This window comes from Lepisosteus oculatus, chromosome 12 (genome assembly GCF_040954835.1).
Source record: "Lepisosteus oculatus isolate fLepOcu1 chromosome 12, fLepOcu1.hap2, whole genome shotgun sequence".
NCBI lineage: Eukaryota > Metazoa > Chordata > Actinopteri > Semionotiformes > Lepisosteidae > Lepisosteus > Lepisosteus oculatus.
Genome location: NC_090707.1, coordinates 16,363,188 through 16,383,164, shown reverse-complemented (window position 1 = coordinate 16,383,164; position 19,977 = coordinate 16,363,188). Strand labels below are relative to the sequence as shown.

The window sequence follows — 19,977 nt, the reverse complement described above, 5'->3', positions numbered from 1 at the left end:
AAACAAGGTAAAGCGTGTCATGGAGCAAAAGTGCACAGTAATTGAGGTGTACTATTTACCAAAGTTCTAAACAAAATGGATGTAAAACCATACATTCCCCTTCACTGCACAAAAGCTGAATTTTCTCCTCTCCTGCAGTCCCTTTAATGGTCATGGGATCAAACACAATTTTCTAACCATCACTGAGGTTTGACCCCCCTTACTGTGACAGATCACGATTCACATTTACCTTCTATCTGAAAGCTGGATTGTTAATGGAAGAATAAGTGCCAGAGACATTTGAACTTTTCTAGACTATTCCCCATGAGGTTTCCTTCTGATAAGGGTTAACTGTGCTCAAATGAAAACTGATACAGGATCTACTCTTTTGCTTCAGTACAGACATACAAACCTAGCCCAAGTCCCGCTGTTAAGAATACCAGTACACATGTACAGTGTTTTTTCTGTTATGCAAAGGGAAATATTTGCTTGGAATGACAGGGGGAACTGTTTTTCCATTTAAGTAAGTGTGTATATATATTACTGGACCAAACTAAGAAAAGACACCAAAAATAAAATCATGCATATAAACTGGTATTTTAATACCTTCACAGAGAAATTCTGAAAGTGCAGAAGTGCTTTGAGAACCTGAACTTGTAAATTATTTTTCTTTTGAATCATTTCCTTAAAATATACTGAGCATAAAAAAGAACAGCACTCTGAACTGCAACAAGTTCATAAAGGTGTCGGGAAACCTTTGTATTGGGTGCACTGACATTTTATTATTAATTACAGATAACTGAATTCTGATCAGTATTTGTCATCAACAGGAGTTTACTTTTAGTGCTTTCTGCATCTATAGACTAGATACTCCTACCCTCACAATTGAACCTCCCCATTCATTAGTCAGTGTATAAAACTATTAACAAATCAGTTTGCATGTCCACACTGCACTCATTGATACACAATTTAGCAATCTATTCCAGTAGGTTTTCTACAGAAGTCATCAATAAAAAGAACTATAACCCACTGATGGCGAGTCCACCTGAGGTGTCACTCCAATAAAGCACAGACACAAAGGCATTATTCTAAGTGGGACATATTGATTTCTTTCTGTCTGTTTCAACAGATTTAACATTCAACAGGTTAAATCACCTGTATCTAACCAGCTCTTTCACTAATAAGGTGTTTTAGTGCTTACGCATGTTAGTCACTTCAGTGTATCATGATCAGTCATGAATGATCAATTACCCAAAATCTGTATAGAGTACCTTATTTTTTAAAATGTGTACAAGCATAAAGAGCAATGTTATTTCTGATGTTCAATGTAAGCACTTCATATGATTCTCCTCTTATGAGTCTTGAATTTACATTACTAGACTTTAGCACTTTAAATATCTCACATTGTTAAAGTTAAAAGTTTTTTTTGTATGCATAATCAGAGTTGTAGTTTCATCTCTCGTTAACAATTACTAGGGCACTACTTACCTCTCCAACATCATAAATAAGTATCTGACCATCTGAATCTCCAACAGCAATCTCTCTTCCTGAGTGGGCCCATCTGACACGGTTCAAAGCAGGGTTTCCTTCCACCATTACACTCGCTGTAGGAACCTAAAAACAGGTGGATTTTCACTCATTTCCCTTAGGAAAATAGTGCTAGTGAAAACACCACTGTGACACTAGGATACATGCATCAAAATGCCAAATTCACAAACAACATATCCACATAAGCGTGAAAAGCTAGCACATCATAAACATCTCTCAAATCTGTATAAACTCCTGTGGAACATGGTAACAGTTTACAAAGACTTCATCCTCTGGGCTTTTTAAACTTTTCTCAAAATGCATCTTGCTGATGTTCTAGATTAAATGAATCCTACCCAACGTACTCTCAAATGGACAACCAAAGAAATGTAGAAACCTTAGATAATGTGGAGCTACATCCTTATTATTGGAAACGTATTTGGAAACTCATACTTGGGTGTGAAAAAAGTAAACTAAAACGAATCCCACCTACTTGTTTCCAATAGAGAACCAAAGAAATGTGTAAATCCTAGATAATTTGCAGTATATTCATGAATTTTGGACAAAAAGAAGTAAATGATACATCAGGCTTGTGTAGACTAGAAACTAGTGTTTTTCTCCCTTCGTCAAGGACAGCCATGTCAGCTGCTTTCTTCCAAAGCGTGAATGGATTTTTGTGCCCTGAGCTGGCGGCTTTTTCCTCCAAGCAGGCGCGGAGGGCTCAGCCCTGAACGAGTCACCTGGCCAGGGGCCTGTCCGTGCCCGGGCGAGCGGCGCCGGTTACCTCGGTGTCGTTGTTGAGGTTCCACAGGTCGAGTCGGCCCACACCGTCCACACAGGCAAACAGGGCCGGGTGGGTGGGGGACCACATGACATCATACACGTAGTCCGAGTTGTCCTCGAACGAGTACAATGGCTTGTTGTTCTGCAAGGCAAAAATAAATGCGAGTTGTAAACAAGGGCCGCGGGCAGGAATTACGTCAGCTCTCATTGTTGCTCCCGCAGAGCCCACCAGCATCGAATTAAGAGCCAGATACACCAGCAGCCTCCACATAAGAGCTCTATTTAAAACCTGAAGGGAAAACGCAGCTGGCTCATCCCTGAAATGCAGGGCTGCTTCCAATTTCATATCTGATCATTTGCATTCGCTTCCAGGATCTTTTTTTCTTAATTGATCTTACTGTAATTCTTAGGATTTTACGAGTCGTCCAGAAGCATTCACTATTTCAAGGCAGTTCTAATGCAATGGCTTTTTTCCTGTTTTCCACAGTTCTGATGTTGCTTTACACAGGAACTGGCACAGGGCGATCTTATGAAATACACACTGAATGACATGAGCCTAAAGCATATGTGAGACACACATGTAAAAAACAGATGTCTGAACATCACCCTGTCTTTTCTGATCCATTATTAGCCTGAAACTCTGTGTAATTATTTGTCATCTGTCCTGCATCCGAACACCCGTTAAAGGGAATTTTAAGATTAAGGAGGTATCGTGTGACTTCCTCTGGCTTTGACAATCTCAATCTCTCTATAAATATATATCAGGTTGAAACAAAATCACATTTGAGTTCCCTGGCATCAGAGCTCTCGTACCTTAGTGGTCCACAGTTTCACTGTCCAGTCAAAAGATGAGGTGACAAACAAGTGGGAGAAATCAATGGGTCCTGCTGCAGTGTGACAGTGGATACCTGTGATAGGTCCTTGGTGGCCTTCGAACATCTCACTGATGCCCGCTTTGCTGGAAAATGACAGAAACTGAAAGCTAATTGCGGTCGATCCCATTTTATAAATGCTTACAGTTCTGAACCTGGATTAAGGGTTCCAGGGTTATCCAGCTGAAGGAGATAATGACCTTATATAAGGATTACTGAAACTAGCTGTGTATTTCTTTGGATTCCAGCACTGAAAGAGTATTTTTCTATTCCACACAACATGATGTATGAATTCTTGTTGCTACCAAATTAAGCATACACAGCAATGGTAAAGAGCAGCAAATGAAACATTTTTCCTTCACAAAGTATCAGACCTCACAGAGTAACAAGTTAACGTGCTGTTAAAAGACTCTTACTCATAATATTCCTGAAAGGTAAATACCCCACATGAGTGATGCTTGTGGGTTATTAATCTGGATGAGACTGTTATGCTACTGGAAATGAAGTGGAAAATCACTCCCTCAATTAAGGGAGTTAAACCTGCAATGCAAAACCTAGCAACCATTCCTGAGCCTCAGGCATTAAAAAGGACATTATACTGCCATCAAAGAGAGGACCTGGGAAACTTGGCATCAACACAGGTCACTTTGATTTGAGCCCCTCTAAAATATAATTTACGAAAAAATCCGTGTAGTCCCACCACCACCACCACAACTTTTATTTTTGTGTCCTCTGGGACTTAATCCACTGAAAACATCAGCCGTGACCTGGTTGCCCTAGAAGCGACTGGGTAACAGGAACTTAGGACAGGGCTCCTAAACTATCTCTTGAGGAGACCTTTGCCGCAAACCTAACTTCAGACGCACGGCAAAAAAATAAGAAGACGCTGCAGATGTAGAAGCGATTCGTTTACGTTGCAAGAGAGCACGGCAATTCTCTGTGGCTTTTTAGGATAAAGATGATGACATCACAAATGAGAGACTCTCTTCGTTATTTAAAATGGCATCTCATATGATTACGTGTTTAAAAAATTCTAGCTATCTGAGGAAAGGGAATCAACGTAGTTGAATAGTTGTATTGGCCTGGGTAAAAAACTCAAATAGTTATTTTTCCTGGGCCACCCCTGGCGCTGCAGAGCCCTGCGATATCAGAGGACGTGTCGGTGATGTACCTTCCATGACGGCAGGCTGTGTAAACGGAGCCCTCCTCACTTCCTACCACAAAGTTATTGACGTCTCCAAGTGGGAAAGACATGCTGGTGACAGCCACAGCCTTGGACTGCTTGTGAACGAGCTCCATGCTGTCCTGTCAGAAAGAAGCACAACGAGACGTCAGCCTCCTTACCTGCCAAACATGCTCAGACATCACACCACATAAATTCACTCGACACACTGTTGGGCGTTTGTGCTCAAATGAAATTCAGCTAACCGTTCATAAGCGATTAACATTTGACATGGGACTTTCGTGGCAAGAGATTTGGAATGAAACATGGTACACTTCCTAAGAAACTGACATTCCCTTAATGAAAACCATTATGTGTTCTCATGACAGCAGGAACGTTAAATTAGCTTTTGAAAGGAAACCTAAACAAAAGTCGATTTTACGGGCTTGTGAAAATGCAATTTGTCCAAAAAGCTTATGGATCACAGTTCTTCGGTAATTACATTTTACAGCCCTTTAGCTACAGAGTAAGAACTCGCAGCTCTGCGGCCGCTGGCCAGGCATGTGTAGAAGGAATGCTTATTTTGAATGCCCATACCTGTGGCTGGGACAGCATGTCCAGACTCCAGGAGCACATCTTCCCATCAGTGGAGATGCTGATAAGGTTGTGGGCATTTTGCGTGCCTACCACATTCACACAGTACACTGGGTGCTGCATTCAAACACATTCGATAAAAGGAAAACAAAGTGCAAAGACAGTTAAACAGCAGAAGACGGGGCACAGACAATGGCAGAATACGGGCTTCATGACAAATAACAGCTTGTTCTATAAATCGCACTTTTTCCTTGGACCTCCGTGTCTGTCAGTTCATCTATCTATGATCCCACCATCTAAATCTTTCTGGTGATCACAGCTGGAGTTCATGCAGTATGTACAAGGGATCAGGGAGGAGCAGGAGAAGATGCTGGATTCCCAACAGACTGACGAGTCTGTCCTCAACATACCGTGTGTGCTGCTGCCGACAGCGGAGTCCTCTGCACGGGGGTCCTCTTGCTGCTGCGGTTATCCCACAGCACGATCTGCCCAGAGTAAGTGCCTCCCACCACCAGGTTGGGGTGAAATTTTGCAAAGGCGGCGGACATCACGGCTGACTGTGAGGGGAAAAGCAAACAAACCCAAAAAAAAAACGACCCCAAACCTCAACATGGGGTATTTTTAAAACTGATGACTGCGGAGCGCAGAAGTGACAGGCTTCTGGAAAATGACTTCAGCGAGGCCGTGTACGTTAGTGTCACATCCAATCCGTGCGCTCGGCCGAACGCGTGCGATAACTTGCTAAAAATAATATACAACCCCCTTCGATTCAAAGACATGCTCTTTTCCTTAAAATAGCAGCTGGCATGCTGCTTGTTTTTATTTTATGTTTCGCGCATACATTTCCATGACTCAGACCAGGCCATTCAACACACTTTTCTAGTAGAAGCTGAGTTATGACAGGGTATATCAAGTATGATTTATGTCTACATTACTCATGCACGTTTTCTGCCTGTTGAATTTTTGGGGGCTGCCAGTTTAAAGCAATTACTTAAGACTTAAGCTTCTCGGTAATCTTACAACGTCTGATCATACGTTTGGTTTAATTTACGCAAGTGATTGTTCAAAAAACTGACATTGGGGAAAGAAAAAAAAACTCCTTTCCCCACTTAAAATGAATACTTGGGAGTTCACACTTTTTTTGGTTTTGTCTGAGAAAGACGTTTCTAACTACATCCGTTTTTGAGGGAGCACATATGTTTCTACTCAGTGTCTTGTTCTATGTATCCCGGGGCACGTACTTAAAAAAAAAAAAGAGGCTGCCAACTACAAAGCTACATGTTCTTCATATTTCAAGCAATCATTTTTTTTCCCCTCAGCAGTTAAACTGGGCTCTTGTTATGTTACACAATGGCAAGTTAACTTTTTAAAGCATGTTTAAACATCCTCAGCGCTGGCAGAAAGGCAGCTCAAGGCTTCCTTTTGAACTGCTAGGCTTGAGGTCCTCCATCAGCATGTGTTTGCAAATAGATGTGGTCGAGGCGCATGCCAGCCCAGTGAAATCACTATGCGGAGAAGCTGAAGGAAATGACTGGCAGGGGCCCAAACTCATCAGCTCAAACCACCCATTTGGCGCGACAGGATCTCGCATCATACCTGGCAATGAAAGACATACTCTGGTGTGGTTTTCTTGTACTTCATGTTCCACACAAGGGCCACACCATCTGGCTCATGGGGGGCATCCTCGTTGTTGTTGTATGAGGCAACAAGCAGCTCAGGATACTGGTGACAGAAAAATCAGTAAAAATGAATGTCAAGAGGAAGTCAGGATAGCCTCAAGGCCTGACTCCTAACCAAAAAAAAAACGTTACCCTCTGTGGTGTTAGTGAATGCTTGGCTACAGGCGGCAACCACCCGTACAACAAGATTTATTGCTGAGAAACTCTGTCTCAGCACCAGCCTCTTTCTTGCTCATGTGGTTGCTATGCTAAACCTTAAAGTGACTTTTATGTAGATTCTTTGGTTCTGATTTTATTCACCGTGGCAGGGAAGTGCCTCCATGGCTACTATTTGAAGTCACCTATGATAAAAGGCGTTTGAAACTCAAGACTAGCTTACTTATTATAATGGACATCATATATTTCTGAACTCCTTCCAGGAAAAATTACTCTCTCTCTCTCTCGAAAAAGCTGAATGCTTTTAAACACTTACCTGAGGTAAACAAAAAGGATTAACCTCTATTTCTCTAGTTTGTATCATCATGATATGTTTAGAATTTCTGCCATGAAAAGTCCCTAGAACAAAGACTTTCAATGTTTTAATATTATCTGCAATTCTAAATATTTGACTTTGGTATGCACGTATAAAATACCTAATAGTTAAACAATTTAAAGTGCTAGACAAACATTGAACACTGTCATTTTCTACTTTATTTTGTAACTAAAAACCCTTAAGCTGATATTTAGAAAATTAGGCTGTCTTTCTCAGTTGTACACATAGCTGAAAGAAGCTCATAAGCTGCTTTGTTTTTGGAATTAACCTATACAGCCATTTCTGCTCCAATGCAATAGCTGTAATGCTGAAAAACACCGTTATAGAAAATCAGGCTACAGAATCTACTGGCTCAATGGGAATTAAGGGGCAAAGGGGCAGAGAGTTCAGATTCCCATTAACAAAGGTGTTTATTTTCAATAGTAATTGGCCATATTATTAGTTTGAATGCATTGTTTCGGCATAACATGTTTTTGTGTAACTTTTCAACAGAAAACTGAGAAAATAGATAAAATGAGACATAATACATCGCTAATACATCGTTTTACATCGCTAAGCAGTGCAAAATTCTGCAGCAGAAGAAATTTCGTAAAAAAACACACCACTAAGCCCAGTAGTGTGAATGAAATCACATTTTTTGCTCTTTGGTTTCTTTCGTACCGCTTTATAACATTAAGCTTTTTCTCCCAGAAAAATCGCTGTCTTCTTCACAAGAACCAGACACTGAACGCTTCGTATCTTTGCCATTCATTGTAACGGCAATATTTCTACTACTGCTCCCAAAGAATGAAAAAATACACCCTGTCGCATAGGCAGATGGATGAAGACTGACGCAGATGGGTGAGAGAATATGCCAGTATCCCAAGCTTGTGTCGCTGCGCTGAGGCTGCGCAGACGTTTTTACTCCACGTTTGTGACTAGTTCTAGTACACTTGAATTGCATTAAAGCCCACATGACCCGCGTTAAGGCTAAAGCATTCCTTAATAAATCAATGGCATTATAGCAGCCAAGTTGCCTTAAGGAAACTCACGCTATAGTAGAGATGATTGTACCTGTACTTTCATAGCTCACACATCGATGTGGAATTCCACCCTAACTTCATTCTAAAAACAAAACCCGGCAAATTTAAATTGTGTTTTGTATCGTTTAGATCGGCATCTGTCCATCCACCTGGCAACCAAAAGCTCGTCGGAGCCTCTCTCTAAATGACAGTACGATGTATTTTACCTGAGGAGACCAATCAAGGCAGGTGACAACACGGTGTTTGGACCAACGCTCATCCATGAACTGCCTGTTCAAAGACAGCTTAGTCCCGGCTTGGATCTCTCTGTAAGATAAATGCACAGTCAGACTACTGGCAGGCAGGCTCACTAGCACACAGCGTGTGTCCATCTGTCTCTGTTACGATGTAGAAAACTTTTTTGTAATCAGTTAGATGACCTTCATACAGATTTTATAATCATGTGACCAAATTATGATGTATAATTTGGACATGTTTTAATCTGTCGCATTCACTCTATTTCCAAACAGAGCTTGAATAATTATTTTTCCTTAAGATAATCATTACAAAATACATCTGGATCAGGGACAGGAGACACTTCAAGCCTTAATGCATGCAATGTACTGAGATAAGCACAACATTAAACCCTATAAATTAGGCTCAGTCGTTTTAAAAGCAAACTCTTCAGCTGAAGGCTCAATTTTGTCTGCTTAAGTCATTTTAAAGAGTTTTTGAAGGACTTCGTGTAATTAGCTTTGATCTGACAATGATCAAATGTAAAACAATCTTTTAATGTGATCATGGTTATTCTTAGAATTTTGAACATGCTTCTTTTGTGTGTGTAGAGATTAAAGACAAGACTAATTAGGTGACCATGGCATCCACAAATACACAAAAACCTGGCCTATGAGCATTTCTCCTATCGATATACAGGCATCCAAACATTATAATTCACTTCATTGCATTCTCCTATTCCTTTCGACTATTTCTAGCTCTGCCACAATGTTATGAGTTTATGGACATAAAACGAATTGGTTGAAATCAGCCACCCATGTGCCAGGACAACTTTCCCTTTAATATTCCTATTAAGTAGCTGTCCTAAGGTTTTAATGATTTGGGTATTAAGATCCCCTCTACCCTTCCAGGAAATTCATTCGGAATATGTCTGAGATCATTAAAATAAAAGCAGATGTGGCTAGACTCATCTCCATTACAGGTTAAATTACATGGCAGAAATACGTCCTTGAGTTCATTTGTTATTTTGCATTATCCCCATGTCATTCCTTCTACTGCATTTAGAATAAATGAATTCTATTGTGACTAGTTTTACTCAGAGAATTAAGTAACCAAGAATTTTGCCAGCCTCACTGCAGCACTCCAAAGTTTACGGTAGTCTGGCTCTACCCAATTTTAAACATTACTGATGCCTTCTCGGCTGCGAACATGGTTTCATCTAGGTACACCAGCGTTACGGTACTCGTTTGAGGAGCTGTTAGTGAATCCAGTCAGTACAGGATTCTTTATTTCCTGGGCCTACAAGCTGACCTGGAATATATTCCCTTTTCTGACTGGCTCCCAGCTCTTTATCTGTCCACCCCGGCCTACAATAAGTATTCAGATTCCTGGCAAGATGGCGCCTGCACATAGCAGACTAAAAGGAAACTTCTGAACTCCCTGGTTTTCCCAGTTTACATGTCTCAGACTGCTCGGCCTTTTGCTCTGATGCACATCCAGGGGAACTGCTTTGTCTGTCTCTATAGAAGTTCTTTCTAAGGCCTAAAAGCAGTCCTGGAAAAGAGGACTAGACACAGTGGATGGTAGTCCATTTTAGGATGCAGTCTGAGATAATGTCTTCTCTTCTTCTTCATAAAAAAACATTTTTAGCACACCATTAATTCAATTTAAATTTGTGCACAGATCACATGCAACACCAGACCAGTAATGTCACAGGTGGATCGCACTTGATCCTCTCTACCCTTCACGCACTTAGAAAGTGCTCACCACCTATCTACATGTTTTGGGAATATCCTGAGAAATTGCTCTTGGGTGTACTTAAGAGGTGTGTTTTCACCTATGCCAATAAGCCCCAGACTATTCCTACTCAATGATGATTCCTGGATTACTGTAAATCTTCAGACACAATGTCTCTTGCTGGTAAGGCTTACTGCAGCAAAAAAAAATGATTCTGCAAGGCTGACTAGAGATCGACTTACCCTTCAAACGCACTTGGTGGCATTGTGTGAAAAACACTGTTCTAATGGAAACAGTAAACTGCACTGTGGCTGGGCAAAAGCCTTTTTAATTTTGGTTGAGCCTTTTTGTTTTTCATAACCCACTTTGTTTTTTCTTTGTTTTTATCTTCCTGTAGGCTTCCAGATTATTAAGGTGTATTTTGCACATTCATTGTTTTAGTAGCATTCGCCTTTTTGCTAGAACTGGCGCACTTTCTGAAAACGCGCCGTTAAAAAATCGAAATGCGGCCTCCGCCGGCTCCGTACCCCTCCTTCTCCTCCAGGTCCCGGCCGCTGTAGTCGAAGAAGACGTCCACCCGCTCGGACAGGGCGCGCTCCAGGATGCGGGTGCTGTGATCGAAGAAGGACAGGAACTCCTCAGAGTGCAGGATCTGCAGCTTCTCCTCCTCGGTCAGCTCGTGGGGGGGAGCTGGGAGACACCGCAGAAGCCCGTCACTCAGATGCTCGTGTCCAGGGAGAGCGTCAGTAACAATAATTGCTTACACATCTATAGCGCTTTTCTGGACACTCCACTCAGAGCCCATCACAGGTAATGGGGACTCCCCTCCACCACCACCTCCGCCCCCACCTGGATGATGCACCTGTCTGCTCACCGCACATCAGCTATCGGTGGGGAGGAAAACAGAGTGATGAAGCCAATTCAGAGATGGGGATTATTAGGAGGCCATGATTGGTAAAGGCCAGGGGGAAATTTGGCCAGCACGCCAGTTTAACACCCCTGCTGTTTTCGAGAAACACCCTGGGATTTTTAAAGACCAAAGAGAGTCAAGACATCGGTTTTATGTCTCATCTGAAGGACGGCGTCTTTTTACAGTATAGTGTCCCCGTCACTACAACGGGGCATTAGGACCCACACAGACCACGGGGAGAGCGCCCCCTACCTGCTCCACTAACACCTCTTCCAGCAGCAACCTTAGCTTTCCCAGGAGATCTCCCATCCAAGTACTGACCAGGCTCACACCTACTGAGCTTCAGTGGGTTGCCAGTTGTGAGTTGCAGAGTGATATAGCTGCTGGCTATAACATGGCAGGGCTGCCCTCTGGGGTTTGCATGCAGTTAACGATTTCAGTCTACAAGCAGAGAGCACAGTACCGCAGCTGGATTCATTCTAGAGCCCTGAAGTATTAAAATGGGATTCCCCCACCCAAATTGGCATATACATCTTTCAGTTTTCCTGCAGTCCTTCTGCACCATTTACATGGATATCAGTCCTTGAGAACTGCACAAAGCAGAAAGCCATAAGCTAAACATATGCTTCTTCTGCGTCCGCTACATTTTGTATTTGGACTTTTGTTGTATTAAACAGCAGACAAGCGTTTTACACAAAATATTTGTAGGCAAATTTGTGTATACACGTGTCGGCGTTGAACAAATAAATGCGGGAAATTTCACAGATTCAGATGTGGCGGGGCACATTGTTGAGCCTATAGCACGCTGGTGCTTTCGTGATCGTGTGGCATCACTCTCGATACGGCTCATAAACCGAAAACAAGTACGAAGGCAAAAAAAAATAAGTAGGAAGGGGGAAGGCAAGGCTAGAAAAGTGACTGATATAGAGTTACAATCGAGATTTTGAAGTTGAGGGGAGGGATGATAGTGACCAGTTTGGCACATATATATGGCAAGAATGAATCTTCAATTTGTGCAATTGGAGACAGAGAGAAAGCTATTCAATAGAGCTATGCATCTACTGTTTTCAGTGCATTTTATTATTCAATTTTATTGGATCTACTTTGTATACTGTAGGGCACTGCTTTTGCTGTATTACTCTTTTCATAATACTTTAAACTACATACACACATACTAATACACTTACCATTGGTTTTACTTGTTTAAGGCAGGGAAATAGGAGGGTCTAAGGGCAGTGTTCTGATTATAAGTGATTTTAGGTATACACAATATGTCAGGAAACTAACTACTGCTAACATAACATGTACTTAAAGTTGCTCATTTCAACATGGAAGAGTTCTACAATTACAGAGGGCCCTCAAGAAATTCAGTAGCTGCACCACATATCATAATATGACCTTGTACTGGTCTCAATACAGCTGGAACATATAGATTATAATAAACTATGTGGAACATAATCTATATAGCATGTGATCCCTTAAAGATACATCACAACATTTCTGAAAACTGTAAGTGAAATGTCACTCACAAAAAGATCTAAAGAAACTGATTCTTTGAGACCTAAAAAAATCTAAAGAGTAGAACATATAGTAATATTCAGAAGCATTACTGGATAGCATGTGAATTCATATAGGACGCGTGAAAGAAAAATACTCGGACGTCAATAAATAATCAATCTCATACTTTGCCTCCCAAAAATTTAGAAAACAAGTATCGGAGAGCTAAATGGAGGCTTGAGACTGTGAATGATCTGAAGTCAGAATCTACATTTAGTAAAAGTGAATATGACAAATGGAGAGATGTCTCTTATAGGGTTAGGGTTCTCCCAGTCTAGTACAAGCAGAGGAGTTTGGTCTCACCTTCCTCTTCCTCATTCTGCTGAGGTTTCTCCTCCTGGAGTGCCACCACTGGTTTGGGAGGGGCGATCTCCTCCTCTTCATCTTCTTCTGCACAATATAAGCACACCAGCATCAGAGCTCACATTCACACTGCTTGACGCATCTAGTGTTCGTGTCATTCGGACAATAGCTTAACACCTTAGCATCTTTTAAATCTTGCCCAGTTGATGTCCTAAGTCTTTGGATATTTGTGTGGTATTTTTAAATGTCAGTGTAAATGTGGTGATTTCAGAGCTACTCAACCCTTGGTCCTGTCGATTTTGTTCATCACAGAATGTTGGTCCAAACAGAACATTCATTTTTCAAATGAATCTGACTGTCCCCCCCTAGATACAGGCATTTTGATAAATACATTCCACATACTGACATTCAGCATTTCCAAATACATAACATTATTTGACACTGCACTAGATATCACCATACTGACAAGTTCAAATTCAGTACAATACAGAAAGTCACCTCCTACATACAGTACAGAAGAATCAATCGCGTTAACTGCAAAATATGCCAGGACTATATACTGTATGTGTTCCTACCTGAATGCTAAGTTGTTTTCACAAACTTTAAGCTGCATAATCACAATAAATATATGCTCCTAGCAAAACAGCTCTATATCAGGCAGATCAGGAAAATCACGGCTAACTGATGTGCAGACTTCTGTTCTTCAAAACCAGCAATGAATCACTGTGACTGACAAGCTGCTAGGACCAGAGGTAGTGGAGGAGCTCAGGATTAATAAATGTGTTGGTCCTGATGGTATTCTCCATTGGACTTTAGGCAACAAGAGATATTGCCTATAGACCTGGGCCTTTAACAAATCTTCCAAAGGCCACTCAAAAAGGGGGGTAAAAATTGTACCTTTGCACTTACAAAGGAATGCTGAACATCATAGATAATCATTTAAATTATATTTTTAACAGGTATGGTGTAATTATTCCTGTACCTCCACTAAACTAATCTAAATTGCCATCACTGCTGTATACCCTCATCAAGACACAAGACATATAGACATGATAAAAGGCACCGCACAAGCTGACAGTTTTTGCCAGGTGAATGGCTGACAACAGCTCCTGCAAACATGTAAAAGAAAACACAAAAAAAATCAATGCAGATTCTGTCCTCAAAATCTTAACTCGCAGGATGTGGAGGACAAGTCAGTACTTTATCAGAAAGTCTGTTTAGCTTGCCGCCCGTTACAGGACAAAGCCACAGCTGAGTGGAAGCCAAGGTCAGCTCTCTGAGGCATCATTTCTGAATGACTGTATATCGCATTACAGCAACACATCAAAACAGCAGAAACATTCTGAAAACGTGCATTTCAAACCTAACACGAACATACTTTTAACTACGGGAAGCTCCATTACTAAAACGATGGAATCAGTACTGCCTGCTTCACTTTTGTGGCAAAGAGTGGCACAAATGCATGTGAAGATGATCTTTTCTTGCGCCTCCTTTTAAAAAGCACGGTTTCTGAATACTTTAGAAAGCACCAACCCCACGTTGTTGGCATCAGCGGTCCAGATATAACTGAACAAAAGGGAGCTCATGGACACCGAAATATCAACCGGATAAAAACATTACAGCACTTTTACACGTTTAATATTTAGTTGGAATGGATCGGCAGTCATTTTCACAGCACCATTTCCTTCGTGCGCTCGGAATACTCCTATGGGAGTGATCTTTTCAATTACGCTGTTCCATCCCGGAGAGCCTACAATGTGTAAATTGAATATTGCTGTGTGCCTGCCTTGCATTTGTTTGGCTTGCCTACACAATATCAGTTCCTTGAAAGATCCTGTTCTTAAAGAAGCAAGGCTGTCATTTGTGAAGAGCAGGAACAGCAGGGGTCTGACTCTCAACAACTGCTTCCCTGTGTTTAATAGGACGCCAGCTATTCAACAGGGAGTTCACTTGTTAGTACAGCCATCTCCTCCATGTCCCAGTAACAAGTTGCCCTTCCACATGAGGGGTGATGGGATAGAGGATGGGAACCAGCTGCCTAAGCCTGGTCCCAGCATCCAGGCCAGCTGACAAGACAGCACACACCAGATGGTAGTGCTGGGATTGTCTTTTTCCGCTATGAGGTGGCACTGGGATGGCACAGAGGTTTTCCGCCTGACTGCCTCCAGTCATGTCTCTCCCCAAAACAGTAAGCCTGTGCAATTACCGACCCACTGGGGGGTCTTAAGACAACTATTCAACCCAAGGACTTATAACAAAATACAGCTTGTAGGGCTTACCAGCTGCCCTACCACACACAGGCAGAAAATATCAAATCTTCTCTAACTGCCAAGGATTCAAGAGTTTCTGGACAAAAAAGCACGCATATTTACTTGTACACACACCTATTTTATTAACGCTCTGTATACATCAAACGCGTGCGTGTACAGGTCCGAAAATGGAAAAACGCTTCCTGCGCGAGGAGAACGCCCCTGTTTAAATTAACTTAATCTGGAGCAAACTGTCATCTGCCAATTCATTATGAAAAGGGAACAGTGTTTTTTTTTTTTCCTCTTCTGGGGGGGGTGGTGGTGCTGGTGGGGAGGGGGGCGCATTCTGACAAGTTTACAGAACTGGGTTAATGGCATGAGCGATTTCAATATATGCTCATACTTTCAAACCAAATGGAGAAGGTTAAAATCTTTCCTTTCAAGGGCCTCAATCAGCCTTAAAGGAAAACAGTAATCACTGTCTTTCAGCCAGCCCAGCCGCATTTGTCAGCCCTTTCCCGTCAATGCAGCCAGTGCAATCAACCTGCCAAGCATTCAGAACGGAAAGACAATCTGAAAATAAAGGGTATAATGCACCTGCCAGTGAAAATGGCCATTTCAAGAAAAGCTAGTGATCTTGGTGACCCCGCTGAGGAGGCGGTAGTGCAAAGGGGAAAGAACGCTTAAAAGAATTCTCAGTGATCTCCGATCTCTTGCACGCTGACACTTCCCCACAAAGCGTGCCAATTATAGCTTTTGTGCCACTTAAGAAATGAAAGCTTTTTTTTTTTTGGGGGGGGGGGAGGACGGGAGGGGGAGAAATAATCACATAGAGCAATAGAAAGACGTTCGTTCTTTGTCGCCGGACAATATATTAATGCAAACGCAGCCTCGGCTCGTGGGGGTCTGGCGTTGTTCAAGTACAAAACTCACGTCCTTTACACCCCACTCTGCAGGTGTGTGCGCACCTCCAAAAAATCCGCCTCTGAAGACGCACCAAAAGGCTCCGAAAAATCTGACTTCGACATCTTGATTTCATTTATTAAGAAGACAAAACAGACCCGTAGATAATCTAGGCATCTTTTCGGAATGAATATAATTTGAAACACATGCATGCTGTACGCACACACTCCAAAATACAATCTGCTTGACTAGAGATTCCGTTTTCAAAAAGCAGTTTGGAGGGCTGACATGTTTTTAAGCCAGGGTTTACACGCAGTGCCCCCCGCTTATGAACAAAACTGTTCGTTTCCCATCATGTGTATCATTTCCATTCATGTCATCATGTGTATGGGTTTTTTTGTAATTCATGATTAAATGCTTAATTTCCATAACATTTAAAAGTCATTTACACTGGACCCAGTTTGAAACTAAAATTAGATCATTGAAGGAAAAAATAATTTGCTTGCTATTTGATTTGATTTGCATGTTACCTTTAGACTCGCAGTCTACTAGGATCGCTTTTTTGTTTGATGCTTACAGAATGAATGCAAAAACATTACATGACTGGAGAAATGAAAATAATTTAAATAAACTTAATTGGGCTTTAAAAAGGAAATAAAAACTCCCTCCGAACATCTATACACTTCAAGTTCAATTTAAAGAACGGAAGCTGAAATATATTGGTTTCGAATTCAAAATTACAGTACTGTGCTCCTTACTTGGTGATGCTGTGTGAATTGTCAGCAAATTATCATCAATGAATCTGTGAAAGGTCAAACATATGTGCAGATGGAAGGATATTTTAATTGGTCTTCTGAAAATCTATGAAATGTTTTAAAGCCGCACCATCTGTGATGCTAATTTGGCTAAAGCCATAGTCAGTTATGTAATGGCAATAACCATGAATGACATAAGTATCAAACTTACATGCAAAAAGAAAGTGTCATGGAGCTTTTCATTTGCCTTTGGAGAGTGAAATATAATAGCGCACAAGCTGATATGTGTAACCCACAGGGTGATGGTTGACCCTTTTCATTTAAATAATGACATGAATAAAAAGAATCTACATTTTAATAAAGTTATTGTCAGTTTTGCTCCTACGATACATAGTGCTTTAACGACAGTATGTTATACACTTAACACCTGAATTCTTTGCCGTGAGATTTAGAGTCAGACTGGAAAGCATCACAGATAGTAGTAGTTAGAATTTCCCCACCTCTCACCTCTTTGTCAATGAATGCCAATGACAAGGTTAATGAACCACCAAGGTTTTCTCTTATTCTTTTCGAAAATGTATTTCAACGTCAAAATTGTGACACTGTTGTAGAAAGATGGAAAGAAAAGCTGGGCTGTAAATTAGGATGTACCCAGCAATAACGCTAGAGCCAAGTTCCAGTTGTCTGAGTAATGTGTTTCTGTGAAGCAGGTTAATCAAAGTTAAATCATCTGTGAAATAGGTGGCTTTTGTTAAGCTGAGTTTCCACACTTCCAGTGTTAGTTATGTTTCAGGATAAACTTGGCAGAACAAGGAGACATGTTAAAAAACAACCTCTAGGAGGCAGAGAGAAGTAATGTTTGTAAAACATTTCTCAGTGTGTTTTACGAAACAGAACAAAAGGTCTATATAGCACAACCTGGGATTTGAGAATCTGAAACAAGTTAAATAAATTGTGTTTATCAGTTTTTTAAATTGCTGCATCAGTAATGCCTTTAACGATTGGGCTTCAGAAAGGTTTAGCATTACTGATCAGTGAAGGGGAATTAGGTAGTTTCTGTATGATAGAGGACTGGCACTTCTTTAGGCATTTTGACAATGTGAAGACACTCAGCAGTTAATGGAGTGGTTGAGCTCTTCATCACTGGTACCACAGTACTCCTCCACTCTGACGTGTCCCACACTCACCACATACTTATTTATCTGAAACGGGCTGACAGTGATTCGTGACTTCTTCTTCCAGACAATTCACATGTTCAGGAAACAGTATGGGGCTGGACTCCCATTCAGCGAATGTCAAACATGAAGAGGTGAAAGTGCTCTGCTAAACATATGGTGTAAGACAACAAATTCTTAGTTTGTTTTCACATAACATGATCAGCTCAAACACGTCTTGATGTTAACCAGTGACGCTAGCACACTGCACAAGGCATCTTGCTCCGAACTTCAGTCTACTTTTCTATTTTTTGCAAGTGTAGCCTTTTGTTTTCGTGCATTTTTAAAAAGACATACTCATCAGTAAATCTAATTTTTGCAACCAGACGCTTCACTGTGTCCTGCTGTATATTTAAAAACATGGAAAACTATACACAAGAATATTTTAAAATAGTATTAAAACAAAGGACCCAAAGTATACTTTTTCTACCCCGCAGACCTGATGCAGAATTTCAAAAGAAGAAAAATGCACAGGAATACAGCCTCTGTTTTACATGTTCATCTTTCAGTGCTGTCTTAATAAAAGGAGACTGTCTTGGGCTCTCAAAAGGATGACAAGGAATCAGACCTACTCTGCTACTTGCATGCATCTTGACTGTCTTCAAGGAATCCAAGTTATTTTCCATGGACTGTGTCCTGAAGTATCAGAACTGAGATCAAACTAACACGTCAGTGTACGTAGCATCCTTTTTACTCTGAAGTGACCAATCATCTCTGAAGTGACACTGCGAAGGGCAAAAATCAGCCTTTTGAATTGCGAATTAATACCCCTCAACATTTCCAAAGTTCACGTTTTAATTACCTACACTTTTCGTATCATACTTTGTATACTGTATTTTGGATCCACCAAACCATCAACAGCAACACCTGCAAGAGACATTGTTAGAGTTAAAAATGTATTTTGCTTTCTTTTTCTTTCAGTAGTCTCTTGATTGCTTTTTAAAATGTAATTTATTTTTAAAAATGTCCTTTTTCTCCCTTTCCTTGCTAGAAAAGAAAAGGCTTAGAAGCTCTGGAAATGGCAGTGGTCTCGGTTTTCAAATGACTAGAAAGATATGCTATTTTAAACTAAAAAAACATAAGAAAAATACCATTTCATGAATGTACAGCACAGAAGTGGTGGCATCAATTACTGTACACATCCAAGGAAACAGTGCAGCTACATTTGTATGTATGTCCAGTGACAGATCATTTATTGAAACAATACAGAAATGAGATGTGAGAGCAAAAGGCCAATTAGAACATAAAAAATAGTGATTACATTTAAAGTAAGACACTTGTGACAAGAGGCAATTGAATTCTTTCAATGGTAAAAACTGTATTAACCTCATTTTGAAGTCCAAGTGATTAAAATAATCAAATTTAATTAAATATCAAATTTAAACACTCCACAACCTCTTTTACTCCAGAAATGTATGCAAAACGCTGTTCCATATATTACATAGCCTATCACTTCCTATGATTTCTATTTTTTGCATTTTTTCATTAAAATCTTCGATTCAATCAGCTGGGATATATAAAAAAAACTGCACCACGATATAGCAAATGTTTGAGAACATTCCCGGGTTTGTAGACTTATTGACTGGATGTAGATAATTTTATTTTATTATCTTGTTTTTCTTTTCATTCCCAAATGTCATTGAACTGTGCACCTCATTTTGACAAAACCGACACCGGAATTATTCGACCACAGAAAATTCACTTTTCTTCATCTGTACGTCACAGGCACAACGAGGTGGGATTTATAGCCGCTGCAGAAACATAAAAGGCAAATAAAGGCAAATAATAAGGTGAGCCTGCAGTAGCCCTCCGAAAAAGAGATGCAACCCTACTTTCGCAGAACATATTAATAACAAGAGTCCAAAACAGCTAAACTTTCTGCCTTTTAGATCTCATCTTGACATTTAAATGTACTTGACGAGACTGTTCACTTCCTGACAGAAAAGTCTATTAGAACCAGCCCAGTGAATCTCACATTAACGGTAC

General features: G+C 40.8%; 1 protein-coding gene across 5 annotated transcripts in view; it reads right to left on the bottom strand.

Annotated features, from left to right (window-relative positions):
* dync1i2a (dynein, cytoplasmic 1, intermediate chain 2a) overlaps positions 1–19,977 on the bottom strand; it is a 32,836-nt gene that overhangs the window by 1,250 nt on the left and 11,609 nt on the right. For all 5 annotated transcript variants that reach the window (XM_006636511.3, XM_006636514.3, XM_006636515.3 and 2 more), the window contains 10 exons: positions 12,871–12,957; positions 10,628–10,790; positions 8,357–8,456; positions 6,514–6,639; positions 5,328–5,474; positions 4,921–5,034; positions 4,333–4,466; positions 3,103–3,247; positions 2,291–2,431; positions 1,468–1,593 (listed from right to left, as the gene is read on the bottom strand). In XM_006636511.3, coding sequence (XP_006636574.1) covers positions 1,468–1,593; positions 2,291–2,431; positions 3,103–3,247; positions 4,333–4,466; positions 4,921–5,034; positions 5,328–5,474; positions 6,514–6,639; positions 8,357–8,456; positions 10,628–10,790; positions 12,871–12,957 — 1,283 coding nt within the window. The remainder of the gene's footprint in view (positions 1–1,467; positions 1,594–2,290; positions 2,432–3,102; positions 3,248–4,332; positions 4,467–4,920; positions 5,035–5,327; positions 5,475–6,513; positions 6,640–8,356; positions 8,457–10,627; positions 10,791–12,870; positions 12,958–19,977) is intronic.